This window comes from Amblyomma mixtum, chromosome 3 (genome assembly GCF_055824585.1).
Source record: "Amblyomma mixtum isolate Tamu chromosome 3, ASM5582458v1, whole genome shotgun sequence".
Lineage (NCBI taxonomy): Eukaryota > Metazoa > Arthropoda > Arachnida > Ixodida > Ixodidae > Amblyomma > Amblyomma mixtum.
Genome location: NC_143014.1, coordinates 203,886,951 through 203,906,590, shown reverse-complemented (window position 1 = coordinate 203,906,590; position 19,640 = coordinate 203,886,951). Strand labels below are relative to the sequence as shown.

At 48.2% G+C, this 19,640-nt stretch overlaps 1 protein-coding gene across 1 annotated transcript in view; it reads right to left on the bottom strand.

The window, feature by feature from the left end:
• Positions 1 to 15,103, bottom strand: part of LOC149353360 (nose resistant to fluoxetine protein 6-like) — a 39,167-nt gene extending 24,064 nt beyond the window's left edge. The window contains exons 1-6 of the mRNA XM_089575808.1: positions 15,024 to 15,103; positions 11,748 to 11,947; positions 8,593 to 8,801; positions 7,851 to 7,971; positions 694 to 781; positions 531 to 628 (exon numbers count right to left, since the gene is read on the bottom strand). Of these exons, the coding sequence (XP_089431934.1) occupies positions 531 to 628; positions 694 to 781; positions 7,851 to 7,971; positions 8,593 to 8,801; positions 11,748 to 11,947; positions 15,024 to 15,103 (796 nt within the window). The remainder of the gene's footprint in view (positions 1 to 530; positions 629 to 693; positions 782 to 7,850; positions 7,972 to 8,592; positions 8,802 to 11,747; positions 11,948 to 15,023) is intronic.
• Between the last annotated feature and the right edge of the window lie 4,537 nt (positions 15,104 to 19,640).

Genomic DNA, 19,640 nt, shown 5'->3' with positions numbered 1-19,640 from the left:
TGTCCCATCACAAGAAATTAAAGACTACTATGAAATATGTTACAAGTAATGTAGAGAGAGCAACGACAATTGTTGCAGCTATATTTTTTTACTTATGGGCTTCAACGTCTCAAAGCGACTAACGCTCTGATGGGCACCGTAGTGAAGGGCTCTGGATAATTTCGCGCTCATTGGGATTCTTCAACCTGCACTGACATCGCAAAGTACACGGTGCTCTAGCATTTCGCCTCTATAGAAATGCGACCGCCCCAGCCGGCATCGAACCCGCGTCTTTCAGGTCAGCAGCCGAGCACCATAACCTCTGAGCAAACGCGGCGGCTCAATACTTGTTTGTATTTAAACAAGGTAACCTAAATGTATAAATCTAGCAAGGCAAGCCCGACTGTTAACCATATCCCCCTTCAATAGACACTGGTATCTGCGAAAACAAAATCTCGTTGAATCACTGACAGGTTAGTTGAACAAAGTCCTTTCTAAATTCCGCAAATTCGAGTCATGTATCGTTTCTGAAAGCAAGCAACATTTCTCACCATGTCTGGTAGTCTGGTCTGAGCCACACATCCTTCGAAGTAGGAAGTCTGCAGATGTTCCGGCTACGACCAGCACGGCAATTAAGCCTAGTACGAAGCTGAAAGTTCGACACAAAATTATTACATCCAGCGAGATATGTGCACGCGCTATTGCAGCACTTACATGGCAATGGCCTGAAACGTGCTGATTTTTGTTGGAGTTCGAGTGCGACAGCCTGTTACTGTGGTGTTCATTCCGTACGTCGAAGCCACTGAAATGAGGTCAGGCCGTAGGAAAATTTACGCGAATGATGTCGCGGAAGAGGGAGAATAATGCATTAAGGAAGATAAAGTAAACGCTGACAGGTAATTGGCGTACAAAAACTGCCACAGACTAAAAAGGCTAGTGAAATTGATATGCTGGTATGCGGTCAAACAGTTATTTCCCATTCTTTGTGCTATGGTGTTTCGGCATGCATTATTATGCAGAAATGTGCTGATGATTAGAGAATAGACGGTTGCAAAACAAACGCGTTCACGGCATAAAACGGACAGCAGAAGAAGGGTGAACTGGGAAAAGATAATAAATAGATTTTCTTGGAATGGCATGCACATTTATGAACGTCATAATTGGCTTGTTAACCTTTGTCTGTGTTTGGATTACACGCTATGCCCATAAAAAGAGAAGACGAAAACAAAATAAACCTCAGAAGAGCTGAAACACACTGTGCGGTCGGCTTTATTTTGTGCTCATCTCTTATGGGGCATAAAATAAGTGTTCAAACAACGTGGCTACGTCAGAACCACTTAGTAAAAGAAAGTAAAACTAGATACAATTGAGATATTTAAGAATACATTAAAGCAATTACGACAGCAAAGAAGCATTCTAGTTCTGAATGAAGACATTCTTTGTTGTTGTCAACGGCTGTAAGAGGGGAAAACTCTGTCTGTAAAAGGCGAAAATCCTGCTCCCACAACGCGCTTCTTATCCTAAAGCTTATAGCGATCGGCAAGACCATGGCCCAGTGCCCAGAACGTTTTCTAAATGCCCCCAGAATTCTTATTATTATTCGGACTTGCTTTCAATTTCTGACAACTTCTCAAGCGTTCTGCTTCTTTGGATGATTACTGCGACGACATCTGCTGAAAGGGCTGTTATTTGCCGGATCCTATGCAAGAGAGGACAGGAGAGTGCATTCTCGAGTGTATAATCGAGAAAGATGAAAATGCGACATGCCTTGTGCCTGTCTGGTTTTCAGGATTGTCGCAGACGCCTCCACCCCCCACACACACACACTTTACCTACCTTGCGTTCGAGAACGCTGGCGACATTGCCAACCAAATTCGGAAACTCTCGCGTAGGAATAAACGACACTTTAAACGCAATGTTTTTTTTCATGCCGTTCATGTAGATTTTACATCAGTAGGATACTGTCGATGACGATAGCAATAACAATAACAATGATGCCTTGTTGCCGGTTAACATCTAGGAACATTCACCATAGAGTTTCTAAAACCTAACTAGAGGGAAAGTTGGCCGCACTGCACTTCATCTACCGAGGACGCGCTTGTCATGCCGGGAAGACGTGGCTTCGAATTGACATCTCTTGGCTTGTTGACTGTAGTACGGCTAAATGTTTTTTTACGGTTCAGTTTCATTTTGATTGATGTTTTGTGCTCTTTGTGGTGGGGCAGTCATGCAGCTACAGCTACGCAGGCAGTTCATTTGAGATCTGAAGCATTCAAAGGCTGCACTAACTGCACTGCAACAAAATATGGTCACCGTAAGGAATGCGCATGTACAGTAACTGCGCTTCTGAGGAGTACATTTCACAGATGTAATCTGTGTTCACTACGAAGAGCGTCGATCAGTTCACTTGTAGCCGCACATGAGCTTACCCACCTGGGTTGTGTTTCTGGCTGTACGATTGAGAAACGGAAATAATCTTTTGTTCACCATTGCAGCGCACTTCCGTGAGATACTGGTGATGGTCACCAAACTTCACATTGTCTACGTCGTAAATAATGGTTCCCCCTCCTAGTTCATGTTTTTCTTCGCAAAATCCGTGAGCGCAGTGCCAGGACTTATGGAGAACCGGCACTTCCGAACCGCAAACAAGTTTCTCAAATAAACGTGAGGGTTCGGGCAAGTTTCCCATGACGCGAAACCGCAGAAGAATACGACACCAATGAAACGTTTCTATTTTTCACATACAAAAAGGGAAGCTCGTCCAATGAACTATTTCAAACATTCATTTTTTTTAAAGTAACATTTGCTGTGAAAAGCGTGTCTGTCAAACGCAAAATACTGGTTTCGACAGTTTGCTATATTTGGCGACCTGAAGAAAAGCCCGTTTCTCACCGTGGTACAGTGAACTATAAGAGGTCAGCGCAACGAGCGGAGGGGCAGTGCCTCGCAGTGCGTTCCGCTGGAAGTGTCGAACGAAGCGGTGGCTTTGTCGTCTACCGCACATGAGGTTGATCAGTCTGGGCATGCACAGCTAATGCATTTCAGCGGTGCATTTTGGTTCTGGCTTTTCGCTCTGTGCGGTTGTGTTTCGCGTACTGTTATCATGCTAATGCGCCCACACCTTGCACCAGTGAGTGAAAAGCCACGTCTCAAACATTGCTACGCCTAGCACAGGATACGCCCGAACGAAAAATGCGAAGAAGCTGTCGTTATTCAAGGCGCCTGCAGACCCTGAGAGGAGAGGCACATGGGAAAGAAGCCTACGCAGAGCTGACAAGCTACTAACCACAGACTGCGTGGTATGTGAACCGCATTTCGACCAGCACATCATTGTTAAGTACTATGAGCACCGAATAAATGGGGAGGAAGTGCGCATTCCACACAAGGCGCTTACGCTTACTTCCGACGTAGTCCCCACAGTTCTGTCAGTTTGCCTAAGCAAGCAGCCTACTCCCATGAGCAAGGAGAGAAAAAGGAAGAATAATGACGCAACCGCACCAGAAAAAAAAAAGACACAAAGGAAGATTGCAGAGGATACAAAGGTTGATGAACCTGCAGGTGACCGCGAAGTGTGTGCGGCCGCGACTGCCGCCGCGGTGATCGAGATCAAAGCGCATAGGAAGCGCTGGACGCTACATTAACTTCATGTTCCCTCGACTCGCTGTCAGGTGCTGGAAGTTTGACTCCTTGCATAGTCTGCTTTTATGCAACTACGCCGCTCCAAGTCGAATATGCTATCAAAGCGAAAGGCAGCAAAGCACCTCAAGCTCAGCAGACTAAGCAGACTTAATGAGCTGCATTTATACTTTGTTTCAAAACCATGCATTGCAAGCTCCTACGCTCCTTGTGCACATATGGAGAAGGTGTAAAGCATGTAAGGAAAGGAAAAAAACAAACATCTGCAATGAAATAGCTTCAAGCAGTGAACAGAGTTTCGTGCTCTTTTTTTTTATTGTCAGAGTCATGTTGTTTAGCTTGCTTACGGCATGCGATAAAAAAATGGCCTGCCTCTGTGTGTGAATATGAAGTCATATGCAAGTTTAAATCGGCCAATTCCTGCGCATTTGCGCTTTAGCAGATGCTGCAAAACATTTATTTTTCGCCAGTCGCGTACACCTCCCGAAAAATTCGTCCCGCGAATAATGTCTACTTCTCGAAATTTTGTGCGTGCAAAATATTCAGGTATTGCAACTTTGCCCGTATTCGCGAAATACTGAGCTGTTAAAAAATATGCCTTTCACATTACACTCACTGGCATTCGTCTGCTACTAGTTTTGCTTACTGTGGAAGGTCGAAATCGTGCTGTCAGTTCAACAAACGTCGACGCTACTAAGTCACCTGAAAAGGATTCAAACGAATGGCAAACCCACTACGAAATTACGTTGAAACAGCGTCAGTGTGTTACCAAACACGCCTTTCCATTCGCCTATGCCTCGTACGCTGCAGAGGGGAACTTTGAAGAGGGTCGATGGCAGCGCCGCCGCTGCAGTCGACACCGCTTGCGTCAGGCGGAGCGGCGCGGTCGTGCCACTGGAAACTATTTTAACGCACCGTACACCGGGCGAATTGGGGGCTCGTTTACACCTGTCTTCTTTTCTACTCATTTATTGCAATTCAGAGTAATGAGATTTATTATAACGCTTTGATTGTAAAACAACGTTTCCTGGCAATATATTTTTTGCGAAAATTTATATTTCTTCAATGGTAGTTACGTTTTAAGGCCAAGCCAAGCCAAGTAGCAAACCACGTATTCCCGGCATTCCCGTGGTGGACGAAGGGGACGAAGCTTATTTTGTAGGTAATATTTAGAAACTCTATGGTATTCACCGACGTCCAATCGGCTGCCTTTTTTGTTGTTTGTGGAGGAATGCGAAAGGCCGCCGATGTGTCTAAAAGGACTCTCGCCACCTGCTCCGGCCTGCACTGCTGAAGCTACGTGTTGGACAACAAAATGGCGCCCATGACGTCACGTGAATTCTCCCTTTTTGTACACGCAAGCATGTGATTCCTACTTGTGTATGGGCAGAAGAGGCGCATACCAGCCGACAAAAGAATCTTTTTATTGAACAAACACAACCGCGTCCAACAAAAGAGAAAATAAATGGAAACCGTGGTAGTGCACACTATGATGGCAGAGGCAAATTAAGTGCAATGTGTTGCTGAACATGACGCATAGCAAAAATATATACCCGAATAAAGAGGAGCGCCTACTCAGACAAAACAGGGCACTACCAGAGTTCCGAAGGACTCTCGTACTGCTACTGCTGCCGCAACAGCAGTTTCACGAGTTATAGTGAAGAGGGCGACACTGACAAAACGCAGGGCTGCAACCTCTAGGAAGCCTGCGAGCGTGCTACTGCTACAGGCGCTGGCGCATTGAATAGTAATCACGAACCTGAGCCAGTATAGGCAACCTGTGCTGAAAGTTACCTCGTCGATCGCAGCAACGTAATGCACAACTTAGCGAGAGGAGCAAATATTTTTTTTGAAGCGAAAAGCTTCACTAGGCTAGTCAACACCGAGGCTAGTGTGGGCCTCGTCGTCAGAAAAGGCCACAGGTGCGCATACGCGAACTGCGTGACGTCACGGTGGACACCCGAACCACGCCGTAAGGGAAGGAAAATGAAAAGAAAATTGGTTTTAAGGAACGGAAACGCTGCCTGTCTCTCTGATATCTCGGTGGATTCCTTGAACCACGCCGTAAGGCAGGAAAATGAGATGAAATGAAAATTGGTTTTAAGGAAAGGAAATGCCTGTCTCTCATATCTTGGTGTACACCCGAGAGGAATGCACGCCACAGTACATGTCTCTAAAGCAACCTTCTAAGACAGCACCGTATTCACTACACGCGCTGCTCTTCCTCCGCCTTGCCGCAGCTTTTCGCTTCGGGATATCCAGGCTTAACCTTAGCTAAGCCACAGCCAATATTTTTGTGCGCACATCATGCTTTTCTACGCCACCTTCCTGCGCTTGAAGTATAAGCTTCCGCTCCCTGTTGAAGCCACACGCGGCCTGCGTCAGCTAACAGGCCTACGTCGAGAGCACCTAGGCTGAAATTGTTGTCAGCCAAACGCGTGCCTCGAATTGTTCAGGATCTTGTCTCGCGTTCGTCGCTGCCCAAGAAGCTGGCAGTTAGACGCGCAGTGGAACAACTGCAGCGCCGCCTGGGCACTGCAGGTTGCCAATAAGATGACAGATGCTTGGAAGCAGCCGATGAAGAGAATGCACCAGCTTAAGTTCATAGTGGAAAGGAAAAACAATGAAGACTAAGAGCGCATGGCAGCGTACTGTGAATTGTTTGAGGGAGTTCCGCTTGGCTCGGATGCTAGTGGCAAAATCTGCTTAAAAATTGAGAGCGAACGAACGGACCATAACGAAGCATCTCGGCTTTGCCCAAGAGCGGTATCTCCAAATGCGTGAAATGAATAAAATTGCTCGAGCTGGAGCCACAGTAGAAGGATAGCTAATGAGAGTGCCCTTTGGGTTATCGGGCATGGATGGTACTAGTATTCAGCGCGTCTCGGTTGTTTCAACGTACGCTCGCATATGTTGTAAACAGCTGTTCTTGCACTCCGAATGCTATGCACTGCTCAGGTAGACTTGGTGCGGAAGCCTACCCCGCAGTAAGTCCGTTTCGGCACACCACGCCATCGTCGAATCCGAAACCGTAAGGTGTCTCCTTTGTTGGATTCGCTTATACCGCTCTTAATCTATACGCACGAGATGCAGCCGTAAACGCGATGTCGCTTCTCCAATGATTGGCACACATGGGGGTTGCCGAAATTTCGGGGCGCGCAGCCTCCGTTATACCCAGTTCCACCCACCCACATAGCCCACAAATACAAATGTGCTTCAGTTGAATAAACAGTAAAGCGCTGAATGGATAAAAGAATGCTCTTTAAAGACAACATCTGTGCCTGCGGAGGAAAGGACGAACAAATTGTAATGCAAGTTCTTGTTTCGTGTAGAATCAAGCAGCGATCGAACTTCGTGTACCCACTCGTCCGAGCGCCGGCGAACAACGTCCTCTGCGAAGACAACTGTTATTGGCCGTTTCATAGGTGCCCGAAAAATGGTTCCGAATGGGTATTTTTAAGCGGCGACCTCTTAATCGCTTTCTTCGGGTCACGAGCAATTGACTATGTGCCTGAGGCGCCGGAGCTCGAGCTGCCATTCCCGAGGCGCAACTTCCCTGGAGAGTGCAAATACGCAGCGTTCTTGGCATGCATGGTTGCCGGCATGAACTCGCGCAAGCGGACGGTACCGAAGTAAGCAGCCACAGGCGAGGGAGACGGCTATGTTTCGTCGTGCTTCGATTACACGATGGCTGTGGTGAAATTTGCCGGTTTTGGCGGAGCAAGTCCCTTTTTTCAACGGAGCAGTATGGGTCCTGGTAGCTATTTGCGGTTGCAATGCGCAGTCCACGCTCCCAACTGCCACTCAGTAAGGTTGCAACCCAAAAGGAGTAGAAAAGCTTCATCAGGATCTACCATTAGAATTCACCACGAAGAAGGCGAGCAAACGCGCTGGTGGGTGGCGGAGTGGGCGCTCGTGTCGATCTTATTTTGATAAGTACAAAACCGAAAATATGCACGGATGATTCGTACACTTCACTCGATGAGATGAAATGAAGTGATACGCCTTAACCGGAGCTGCTAAAAAGGCAAAAAATACTGGTAAGAATAAGTACGACGAAAATAACCCCATAGCAAAGGACTCAGTAATCCGAAAAATGTCCAATAGACGCACATCTCCGTTATCACACCGGTTGCTAGAATGGAAGCTGTTTGACGCTGCTTAATCTGGCACAACAGTGACCTCTACATGCTGTCAATAACGCAACAAATTGCGTGGCTGCAGCGGCTGCTTACCTGAGTCAATGAGCTCGCCAAGCTCGTATTGGCTGCAAGTGGAAGGGCCACAAATTCCCAATAGGAAAGCGTAATCTCTCCCCCTGATCTTGTCCGGCAATGCATATAAGTCGAAGCGGCCCTAGGAGGAAGAGAGAAGCGTTTTTACATCTTTCTTTCTTTCCTTTCACTACTGCATACTTGAACTTGCGCTGTATAGTGTGTAGTGTGATTTTCATTGGTGCAAACGTGGCAAACAAGCGACACTTTGTGGCGGGTCCCAGTGTGTCAGTTAAATAGTATCTTTATTGGCCCTTACAAATAATGCGCTGTAGCCAAAACCGATAGCAATATCAAAAACAGCACGCGCCATATTAATCTACATTTTGCTTTTGTAATTAAATAAATATATGCTGAGAACACTGGTCATGGTATGTCATGGTCATGGTATATATGCTGAGAACACTGGTCATGGTATGTAAATGGCAGAAGGAGGGTGAGAGAAGCAGTAACTAGAAAGGTCCTGCTGAGCATGTTTAGTTCGTGGGATTGCACTGCCTTCATGAAGTTGCGTTTTACGGCATGCGACGACACAATATAATTAATGAACCTAATCATCGCGCGTCAAAAAATTACACGAAAGTGCGCTGAACATTAAGTTCGTGTGTAGAGAGGCGGTTTGTGATAGCCCTGGAAAATTTCTGGCATTTCGCTAAGATTCATTATTCTGTTATCTGAAAGTAATGCAGAAAGCTGGCGTTACCTCCAAATCCCCGATGGCGTTAAATTTTTTCACCAGGTATTTCGCGAACGGCTTGGTAAGTCTTAGCGTCAGGGTGCAGTACTGTCCCTTCAATGTGGCCGAAGTGTCGGATGCTGGTGCAACAGTGCGCAGGCATTGCTCGAAGCCTCCTGGGTTGGTAACGCTGTACTCCAGTAGGTTGTTTGGGAGTAAGCCATTTGCAAGAAACACTGAAGAAAAAGGTAATGAGTAGAGTCAGTACAAGCCTGGCCAAGTTTTTATGCGAGGAGGTTGACAATCTTGCGCAATATACATGCGATGTAGAAAGGTTTCTCATGGATGGCTGAAGGGGACACTGAGGACAGATAAAAGCTGGCCTGCATCGATTAGGTACCCCGCTTTAATCGCAAAGAGACCACTCTTACCGATAACGGAGCTTTCATGAGCTAAGAAAGTCCGCCCTTCATCAAAAAAAAAAAACAAAACGAAATACATGTGCCGCCATCCCCGGGCGATTTTGCAAGTTAAACGCGTGCGTCAGCCCTGATTTTGGGCTCGGATCCCAGAGGCTGCGCTACACCACCCTTCACTTCAAAGCGGCGAAAGCCTGCCCCTTTTGCGCTAAGGATGTCACGAGTTGAACCCGCTGGTGGGAAGATTTTAAAACCCATTTTCTCGCCGATAAATGCGTTTTTTGCGGCCGAAAAACGTCAGCGTAGTCGTAAAGAGCCAGATAATGAATTTTTGCTGGAACAGTAATGGGATGGAGCTGTCCTCAGTATCCCTTTAACAAATTGCCAAAGTCTGTAGCTTACCTTTCATGTTGAGTGCTGAACAAAAAACACGCGTTTTGATGCACTTGACTGTATTCGAATCGCGGAGCCTCTGTTTATTCAACTTAACCTTATGTATGCGAATGTAAGCATGGAGCTTTTTATTTCTGCTTCATGTGGACTGAGCGGAGTACGCAGACCTAATACCAGCCAGCACATTAGGAACAGTTGAATAAATCGATGCCCTACCTATTTAAAAATTGTGGGCGTTTGACTCTAGCGATTCGGCTCGAAAATAAATATAACGAAGCAACCATTGTTTTGTCGGCAAAATAAAAACAACAGAGCAATATGGCTCTCCTCCCATCAAAACCAGGCATATAAGCATCACCTGGTTACTGCAGTTACTCTAACAGTTAAGAACACAGTGAAAGAACAACTCGGCAGCGGCGATAGCAAAGAATGCGCTCGGCACTCGTCGAAGAACAGAACCACCGCTGTTCTCGGTCGCGTTCAGTTTAATGCTGGCAAAGAACTTTCGAGATAATGCTCGAAAAGCAACCACAACAAGCTCGAACAATGCGGAAGCAGGTGAGCGTGGCTGCGATCATTTGAGATAAATCTGGTCGCACCTTGCATCACAAAAATGTCATAAAGCATCGTGTCGGCATCTTTAAACATGAACAAACATACATTACGAGCCTTCACGACAGCATCGGCAATCCTCTCAGATGGACCCGCTCAGTAGAAAGAGCATTTAAATGGGTACTTAGGCCTGACGTCTACTGGCGTCTGCAGGTAACGTAGACCGCTACTGCATCAAAGAAAGCCTGAGCTATTCATGAATGAAAAGAGGAAGAAAGGCTTCGGAGACGGTGGCAAGAGTCAAGGGGGGTGCGGCTGGTGCTGAATCATTCTTTTAGCATTGCAGTCTTCAATTTTTTGCTTTAGTTTGTTTCATATATCGAAAAAAGAGAAATTAGTTTTCTAGGCGCAACTCGAAGTGAAAGCGCAAAGAAAGAAGACAAAGTCACAAACACTGATCATCCCTCTCCTCTCGCATCTTATCCTATGATTGCTTTGAATCCTGTTATAAAACTTGTTCCCACTTATTCTATCAGGAAAGGATGTGAACAGGAGAAGCTGTCGTGTCCCCCGTTCTTAAAGAGGGTCGGCAAGCCTCTGCCATATAACCCGGGTCGTTTAGGTACGCGTTATGCCGGTAGCGTAGTGACAGTTGAGTCCATTTTGCCCTAAATAATGCAGCAACTGCTCCTACGTGACCTGTAGGCACTGCTTAAGTATCTTATTTAAGCACATTTCAGATAACATTTTCACTGTGCGTTGTGCTAATGGAAGCCAGCTTATGGTATAACGGGAAGGAAATGCACGAATGCAGCGACGTGTCATAATATGGTAATTTAGTCCGCTTAGGACGTGCTATCTAAGCGTAGTGGGTAGCTCATCCGGTTCTGAAACCAGCAGCCACGAGTCGGACCATCGCCTGGCGTTGTAATTGCATAGCCGAGCAAATTGTTTCAAGAAAAACGAAACGAAATACTGCGAGGAAAAGGTGAAATAGCACAGGCACTCTGTCGTCTGTTCATCTCCCATCTTCGACTCGTTTCTGTAATCCTGTTTGTCTGAAGACTTAGTGCAATTATGCAAGTAACCGTTACATAAAACCCAGCTAACATAAGAACCAGATAGCCCAGCTACAAATCCCGGCAGGGTTCTATTCTTTACTGAATGCAGTCCGATCTGTGATCTGTTCAACGCCAACGCACCGCGCTACGAATCCCGCAGCGTCCTTCATGAAACTATCGTTGCGAAACTAAAATCCGTAGTCTGGAGAGGCAGCCGATGACCCAGCCGCTTTCGACTGCGGCACGCCCAGAGACGACGATGGTTGGTCTTACTGCGTTGTCTAGCGACATCACATCGGTTACGGTGCGTTTGGTGCACTTGATACCAACTGATCGAAGCTTATGATCGTTACATTTTTACTAGACAGGTTACTCTCGCAATAACTGCCGCCATGCAGCTTTCCAGCAGCAATGCGTGTCTTGAAGTCAGTGACTGAGAAGGGCAATGCAGAATAGGTGCATAGTAATGATTGGAATCACCGGCTGAGTTAATGGCCGTCGGGTGAAATGACACAGCTTAAATCCAGCTCGGGAGGCATGGCTTTTTTTTTTCGAAGATCACGCCGTTTTTATAACGACCGGTATGTTTACCAGGACTAAGGCTCATCTTGTTTTATTTTACATACCGCATGTGGCAAGAAAATATGAAAAAAAAGGGAAAAGGGCACTTAAGACTGTACCTATTTTCACCGATTAGTCTTAACCACAATGCAACACCAGTCACGACCGTGGCGCAATCTAGCGTTCAGGTACTTACTTCTGACGCCCCAGGGTTCTAGCCTCTTGATCGCCATGAGCATCTTAAGAAGACCGTTGGAACACCCGGGGCTCAAGTCAACCTTGGACACGATTTCAGGCGCGTGTTTGAGCAGATATTTCACGATGTAGTCGTCAAGTGCTTGCAGATCCGTTTCAAGGTCCTTGGTCGTTACCTCGGGTGGCTGAGCGTGGGCTGGGCTGAAGAACAGTGCCATAAAAAGAAGGAGAGGCGAAAATTTTGCTGCCATGCTGAATGGGCGGGCGGGCGGGCACGTCTTCTCGTGCCAGGTGGGCCTGGCGAAAGGACGCGTACGAGGACGCGATGTCGACTCAGAGACGCAGGAAATCGTCGCTCCAGCGGCTGCATATGCATTGCTTCCTTCACGTGTATGTCTCGTCGTGCCATCCACAGTGACGGAAGGTTATGCAGTGAAATGCGACGTCCAGTATCCAGTCGAGTCTCTTGCCTCCTTGGCTTTGCCAGCACACGTGTCGTAAGCCGGGTTTTCATTTGTGCGTCCAAACTCCCGATAAGTGCTTACAGGCTGGGATTTTGATTTGTGTTCTTTCCTTGTTATAGTGATGCAAGGTGAGAGGCGTGTCTAATGCTTAGGAAACGGCCGCGGGTCTTCGAAACAGAAAATAAAGGCCAGAATTTTTATTTTCCTACTAGGAATGTAAATTGGAGTCCGCGGTTGCGGGTTTTGGTACGAGTTTTCGGTAGAGTATCGTGGTGGCTTTTACAGCTTCATGCGAAGTGCTCCTCTGGAGCACTACCAATTTAGATGACTAGATGTGGCAGCTACAGCAGTACGTGACAGGCTGTAATAGGTTTTAATAAGAACGAAAGACGAAATGGCAACTGCATAGGTTCTAGAAGTCCACAAGCATGATGGGGTCGAATGTGGGAAACTTCCAGGTAAAGCATGCGAAGTCTTTTTCGGCCAGCTTTTTAAATGGTGACGTAATCACCGATTAAAATCGCGACGGCCTTCAAGCTTCTCCACAGCGCACAGCGCGAAGTGGGGGCACATGATGACGTCATTGAAGGTGCCGGTACATTTCCAACGCATAAACGTTTGCTTTGAAGGAAAAAAAACAATGCCACCGAAGCCAAAGCTGTCGAACAGCCACATTATCGGACGCATGTATATATTTGTAGCAACGCTTCGTCGATGCGCAGTTTGACCGACATGATGTTGCCAGTGATGACGGAGAAATCAGAGAGCAATTCACTGACGGAACTATACTACGTTATAACTACGGAACTGTTCGATTGCCAGGAAAATGATGACGGCGATTACGAGAAGGCCTACCTAACACTAGCTGCCATGGAGGCCTCTGCTGCAATTAGCTATACCCGCCTCCCTAAATCAGCTTGTGGGTAGCACGCTATCGGCGAGGGCTATGCAACTACCGTGGAGAGCTTGGAAGGTGCCGCAATAAGGTCTAGTTTGAATAAAAAGACGCGCATAACGTACGTACACGGTCTGAATTTGTACTTTTGCCTATAACATGGGAAGTACACTTACTACGAACTTCGGATATAACGAACGCTATCCACGCTATCGTCTGGATCGTTATAAGTGGGCTCGACTGTATGCAAACTGCATCCTCACGTGTTTGTGATCACTGCGTTCTGCTTGATTGCAGCTGAGTCCGTTGTATTTTCGGCACCCAACAAGCTGAGAAAGTTATGCCCATGCATTTGCAGCTCCAAAAAAAGAGGATGCCAGACACGAATACGACATGACATTCCGTTTGTGTGTGTGAGAGAGAGAGAGAGAGAGACTCTTTAATGAAGAGCAGAGAATTTAGCCGGCGTTAAAAATCGCTGGCATGCTACTCTGCGTAGGGAGGGGAATTTGGGAGATAAAGACAGAAGGAGAGCAGAGTGGAAGAGGTAAAAAAAAAAACGAAGATAAAATGCGGCCATGAAATGGGTACTAAGGATGCAATGGCGAGTATTGATGTAACCTATGGAGTGATGGAGTGCATAGTCCGTCAAATGGGCTGACGAAGTTCACTGCATGAAGAATGCATGAAGGTGACGTGCAAGTGAATTTAAAGCTCAACAGGCGTGATTTATGCCATTACCATGACATGTGGAAACGTGTATGTAGTCGAAACTGGCCGCTGCATCAACGAACGACTGAGGGAACATGCCCGAAATTTAAGTCAATTAAAATATAAGTACGCACATTTGGTTGCGCACGTAAGTGCAGAGGATGCGTGGCTCGTTTGGGTGAGACTAAGATTCTTGGTAAGAGTGCCGACAAGACTGCTCGTGTTAGCCTGGAAGCATTCTATATTAAGAGATATGGCGACACTTCCATCAGCACTCCCTCATTATCAATATTTGCCGCAGAGGTCGACTTTTTAGAAGCAGCTAGCGTTTGACTTTTTATGTATTGTTGCTTGCTTGGGCTTGCTGTTATCTTTCAACATTGTTCGTTCTTCTCCTCTTCACCTCTGTTCCTCGACATATTTAAGGTGTGCCTTCCTTGAATAAAATTCAGTTGATAGTCAACTCATGTGGCTCCTAACCTTAACCACATCATGTGGGCCTGCAGTAAAAACCCTTTAAGCGGAATAACCACAGAGGAGCAGTCGGAGACCGCGCTGCGCAGCTCGGACCTGTGGCAGCTATAGTTGCTTATAGAGAGAGCTGACCAGGTCGCCGAGATCCAAGAGATCAAGGCCACCAAACTCACTAGCCCGCCTGCGCCAGAAGAGAGCCTTCCTCTTCAAAGACTCTATAAATAAAGTTTATTCTCTCTCTCTCTCCTCCTTTCTTCGTCTGTGGTTGCATGCTTTCGCGCTGCTCCTTTTCTTAGGTTAAAAAATTAACTATTCAGTATTTGTTGACCAGCTTGCTAGTTAGCACCTCTTAGCTGTACTCTGATGTACTACACCGCTGAGAATGCTATGCGAAATAAAAAGCGGTCTTGTAACTGAAAAAGCCTTTTGTTTTTAATTGTGTAAAATATTAGGTGGCACACCCTGTATATACCAGTTACAGCAGACAGCCCGTGAGGCTGTGGCGATGTCAAACAGGAAGACGGTGGCCTGCGCGGTTGTGTTTTTGATGCCCTCGCTGGAATGGATTAATCGGCTGTTAGCCGAGGCGCTGCTACGGCGTCGGCCAGCAGTAATTGTTAACGTACCATCCTTTCCTGTGTGTCGACTGATAAGCTGGCTTACAATTCCATGTTCTTGCATGCAGACCTCGATGACCGTCCCTATCACGCACAGGGCTTCCGGGATGTCTTACCTGGTGTCACTGACCTCATTGACATAAGTTCCACCGGACAGTTCCAATGTAACATGCATGGATGGTAAGACGCCAGTCATTGTTAGTCAAAGCCACGGAGCAAGACAATTTAGGAGGTGAAACTCCCGTCAGCGCGAGTGAGCGCGGGCGACCAGATAAGGTCACAATTGTATGCGCCGATGGGCCGTATGCAGTGGCGGCGCCATGCGGCGCGTCGTAGAAGCCGCAGCGAAAAAAAAAAAAATGCAGCGCTCGGGCAGGCGGCCCCGGCGGCGCGCGCTCAAAGCAGACGACAAGCAGACGACACGGGTGTTTGCTTCAGCGGGCACGCCGTAACGTTGTATCTGAGCGCCCTTAAGTCAAACTGCAACAGTTTTTGTTGGTGTCTGTGCGAGGGCCGTAATAATAACAGCGCTGCTACGCGCAGTACGGCCTCCTTGGGAATTTACTAGACTAAGATGGAACGCAGGTGTTGTGTTCAAAATTGCAAAAGAGTGTTGCAGGGAGAAGGTGAGCATCTTCTAGTTGTATATTATTACCTATGCGCCTTTTCTAACGGTAAAAGAGCACAATGCTTGTACAGTACGCTCAAAAGGCACAAGAAGTGGTGGGCGATATAAAGCGCTTTGCACCCTTACCGTTGCAATCTCTTATTCTACCGACCTAGTTGTAGCCGCTTGTCGCCTTCTCGGCTGCCTTGTATAAACGCTGCGCCGTACGACACCCGCGTCCTCCTCCAGCAGATGGAACCACGGTGTTAGAAAATACTTCTTACACCTTGGATGGAACTCAGCGTGGTCACATACTCGACCAATGTGCTTGCCTTCGACGAATGCCAGCAGCATACCCATCCACACAAAGTCATCGCGGGGGTGTCAAACAATAGCCTTGCGTACAACCAGAAGCTGCAGATCATCTCAAAACGGTTATGGAAAAGGACGCGTTTTATTGCTTACTGTGCTCAAATGGTTGAAGCGTAGCACCAGTTGCTCTACGGGTTACCAGCGGTAAAGAAGCGCGCGGAGAGACAGGCGCGCGCGGCCGAACGAGAGCAACACGCTCGACCGGTCGCCACCCTGCCGAAAAAAGTTGTATAATGCAATAGACTCATACAGTTTGTTATACAAATATCATAGACTTATCATACAGATCATAGAAAATTATCATACAAATGTCATAAATTTCTGTAAAATCATACAGTCGTCATCGAGATGTCCTAGAATATTGTTACGTGGCAGGAGGCGTTCACGCCACGCAGAACACTGGTGCACTCACGCTGAACAGAACACAAGCACAGGGCGCACCGGATGCCAAAACACAGGCCACTGCCCAGGATTCGGAGCCCGAGCACGCGCCAAGCGCCCTCTCACTTCGTCTGCCTCAGCTTCTCTGAGTCGACCCGTAGCATGACCCCCGGGCGCAAAAGCACCGTCGCGGTGCTGCTTAGCGAGTTTCAGAAGAAGGTAGGTGGTAGGGCTTAAGGCGCGACACGTGCACAATATCGGAGGATGGAGTACGGGAAGTGCACTCGGGGAAGGCAGGCTCAATCTCGTATGTGACGGCTGTGACTTGGCGCAGCACACGATACGGGCCCACATATCGAGAAAGAAGCTTTTCCGAGAGCCCTACACGGCGAGAAGGCACCCAGAGCAATACAAAGGACCCAGGCAAGAAGGCACTGTCCAGGTGGCGGCGGTTATAGTGCTGTTGCTGAAAAGCTTGGGAGGCTTGCAAGCGGGAACGGGCGACTTGGCGAGCATGGTCGGCATGGGCAATGGCTTCACGGGCGTATTCAGAATGTGGGGGAGGAGATGTTCGATACAATGTGTCAAGCGGCAGTTGAGGCTCGCGGCCGTACAGGAAGTAAAACGGAGAGTAGCCGGCAGTGTCGTGGCGGGATGAATTATATGCAAATGTAACGTATGGGAGTGCGACGTCCCAGTCTCGGTGATCAGAGGAGACGTACATGGCGAGCATGTCGGTAAGCGTGTGATTGAGTCGTTCAGTGAGGCCATTAGTTTGGGGGTGGTAAGCGGTCGTCAACTTGTGCTTAGTTGAGCACGCGCGAAGAATGTCATTTACCACTACTGAAAGGAAGGTGCGGCCTCGGTCAGTGAGCAGTTGGTGGGGTGCTCCATGATGAAGAATGACGTCCTGAAGAAGAAAGTCGGCGACATCAGCGGCAGTACTCGTGGAGAGCGCACGTGTTATCGCGTACCGGGTGGCATAGTCTGTGGCTACTGCAACCCATCTGTTTCCAGAAGTGGACTCAGGAACGGGGCCGAGAAGATCCAAGCCGACTCGGTAGAACGGCTCCGGAGGGATGTCAATGGGCTGAAGAAAGCCAGCGGGAGCAGATGCAGGGCGCTTGCGACGCTGACACTCATCGCAAGAACCAACGTAACGGCGCACTGAGCGGTAGAGGCCAGGCCAGAAGAACCGACGACGGATGCGGTCGTACGTGCGAGTAACGCCTAGATGGCCAGCAGGCGGGAGGTCATGGAGTTCGTGGAGAACGACTCTTTGTAAGTGCTTCGGGACGACGAGGAGAAGGTCAGGACCAGTTGGTTGAAGATTCCGGCGGTATAAAATACCATCAACGAGAGCAAAGCGGTTCAGTGAAGGGTCGGTGTGGGCGGACGTTAGGCGATCGATGATGGAGAGAAGCTCCGCATCCCGACGCTGTTCTTCGCCGATAGTTGTAAACGGCGATAGAGAGAACAGGTCAATAGCGCTTGCGCTCGTCGCAGTATTAGTGTGGGCAACAGGGTAACGAGAGAGGCAGTCGGCATCTTTGTGCAACCGTCCGGACTTGTAGATCACAACGTAGTCATATTCTTGGAGTCGTAGCGCCCAACGACCGAGGCGACCGATAGGATCCTTCAGAGAAGAGAGCCAGCACAGTGCGTGATGATCTGTAACAACTGTGAACGGCCTGCCATATAGGTAGGGTCGAAATTTGCCAACAGCCCAGACGAGGGCCAAGCACTCTCTTTCGGTAATGGAGTAGTTCTTCTCGGAAGGGGATAGGAGGCGGCTAGCATAGGCAATTACGCGATTGACGCTGGGAAAGGATTGCCCCGATTCCATGGCCACTAGCATCAGTACGGACTTCCGTAGGAGCTGACACATCAAAGTGTGCCAAGACCGGTGCAGTGGTAAGCTTCCTTATAAGGTGGGCAAAAACGTGGTCTTGAGAGGACCCCCAGGAAAAACTGACATCCTTTTTAAGAAGATCGGTGAGCGGCTGAGCAATGTCGGCAAAATCTTGAATAAATCTACGAAAGTAAGAACAAAGACCCAAAAAACTTCGAACGTCGTTGCTCGTACGGGGTACTGGGAAGTCCTTTACTGCTCAGATCTTGTCTGGATCGGGACGAACCCCTGTAGCATCGACGACATGGCCTAGTATAGTGAGCTGACGACGCGCGAAACGGCATTTTGAAGAGTTGAGCTGCGGCCCGGCATGACGGAAGAGGGAAAAAACTTGTGAGAGGTGGTCCATGTGGGACGAAAACGAGGGAGAAAACACAATTACATCGTCTAAATAGCAGAGGCAAGTGGACCACTTAAATCCTTGCAGCAAGGAGTCCATCATGCGCTCGAAAGTGGCTGGGGCGTTACATAAGCCGGAAGGCATAACCTTAAACTGATATAATCCATCAGGAGTAACAAAAGCAGTCTTCTCCCGATCCTGGTCATCCACAGCAATTTGCCAATAGCCAGAGCGTAGGTCTATGGAGGAGAAGAATTTGCTCCGTAGAGGCAGTCTAAGGCATCGTCGATTCGAGGAAGCGGATAGACATCTTTTTTAGTGATCTTATTCAGGTGACGGTAATCCACACAGAAGCGCCACGAGCCATCTTTCTTCTTGACCAAGACGACGGGCGAAGCCCAAGGACTGTGAGAGGGCTCAATGATGTTCTTCTCCAGCATTTTTGCCACTTCCGCCTGGATTACCTGTCGTTCTGCATGGGAGACCCGGTATGGTCGGCGGCGGATCGGAGGAGCGTCGCCGGTGTCGATGCGGTGCGTAACGGTAAGAGCTTCGCCGAGGGCGCTGTTATGGAGGTCGAAGATGTCGGAATAGGACTCGAGAAGCGCACGCAGCTGACAAGATTGAGCAGGGAGCAAATCGGAGGGCATCATTGCCGTGATCGCGTCAGTTGTAGTAGGAGCGTGAACAGGGTCTGCAGGAGCTGATGCATGGGCTGGGTCCAATGGGGCAACTGGGCAGGAGCCAATAGGGGAGAACGTTGCCACGCATATGCCAGGTGGAAGGACTTGGGCTGAATAGCTGAAATTAATTAACGGTAGTGACACGCTGTTCCCCCTGATTGTAGCGACAGTATGGGGCAGTGCAACGTTGCGGTACAGAAAGACATCTGAAATAGGGGCGACTAAGTAGTCAGCATCGGCCACTGATGAGGTAGGACGTAGGGTAACGAATAAGGCGGCTAGTGAGGGCAGAGAAACTTGGTCGGGCGAATACAGTCGGGGAGAATGCAAGGGTTCAGGATCGATGGTTGGAAGACCGAGGTGTAGGACGCCTTGCGAGCAGTCGATCAGGGCGGAGTGTTCTGACAGGAAATCGAGGCCGAGGATTAGGTCATGAGC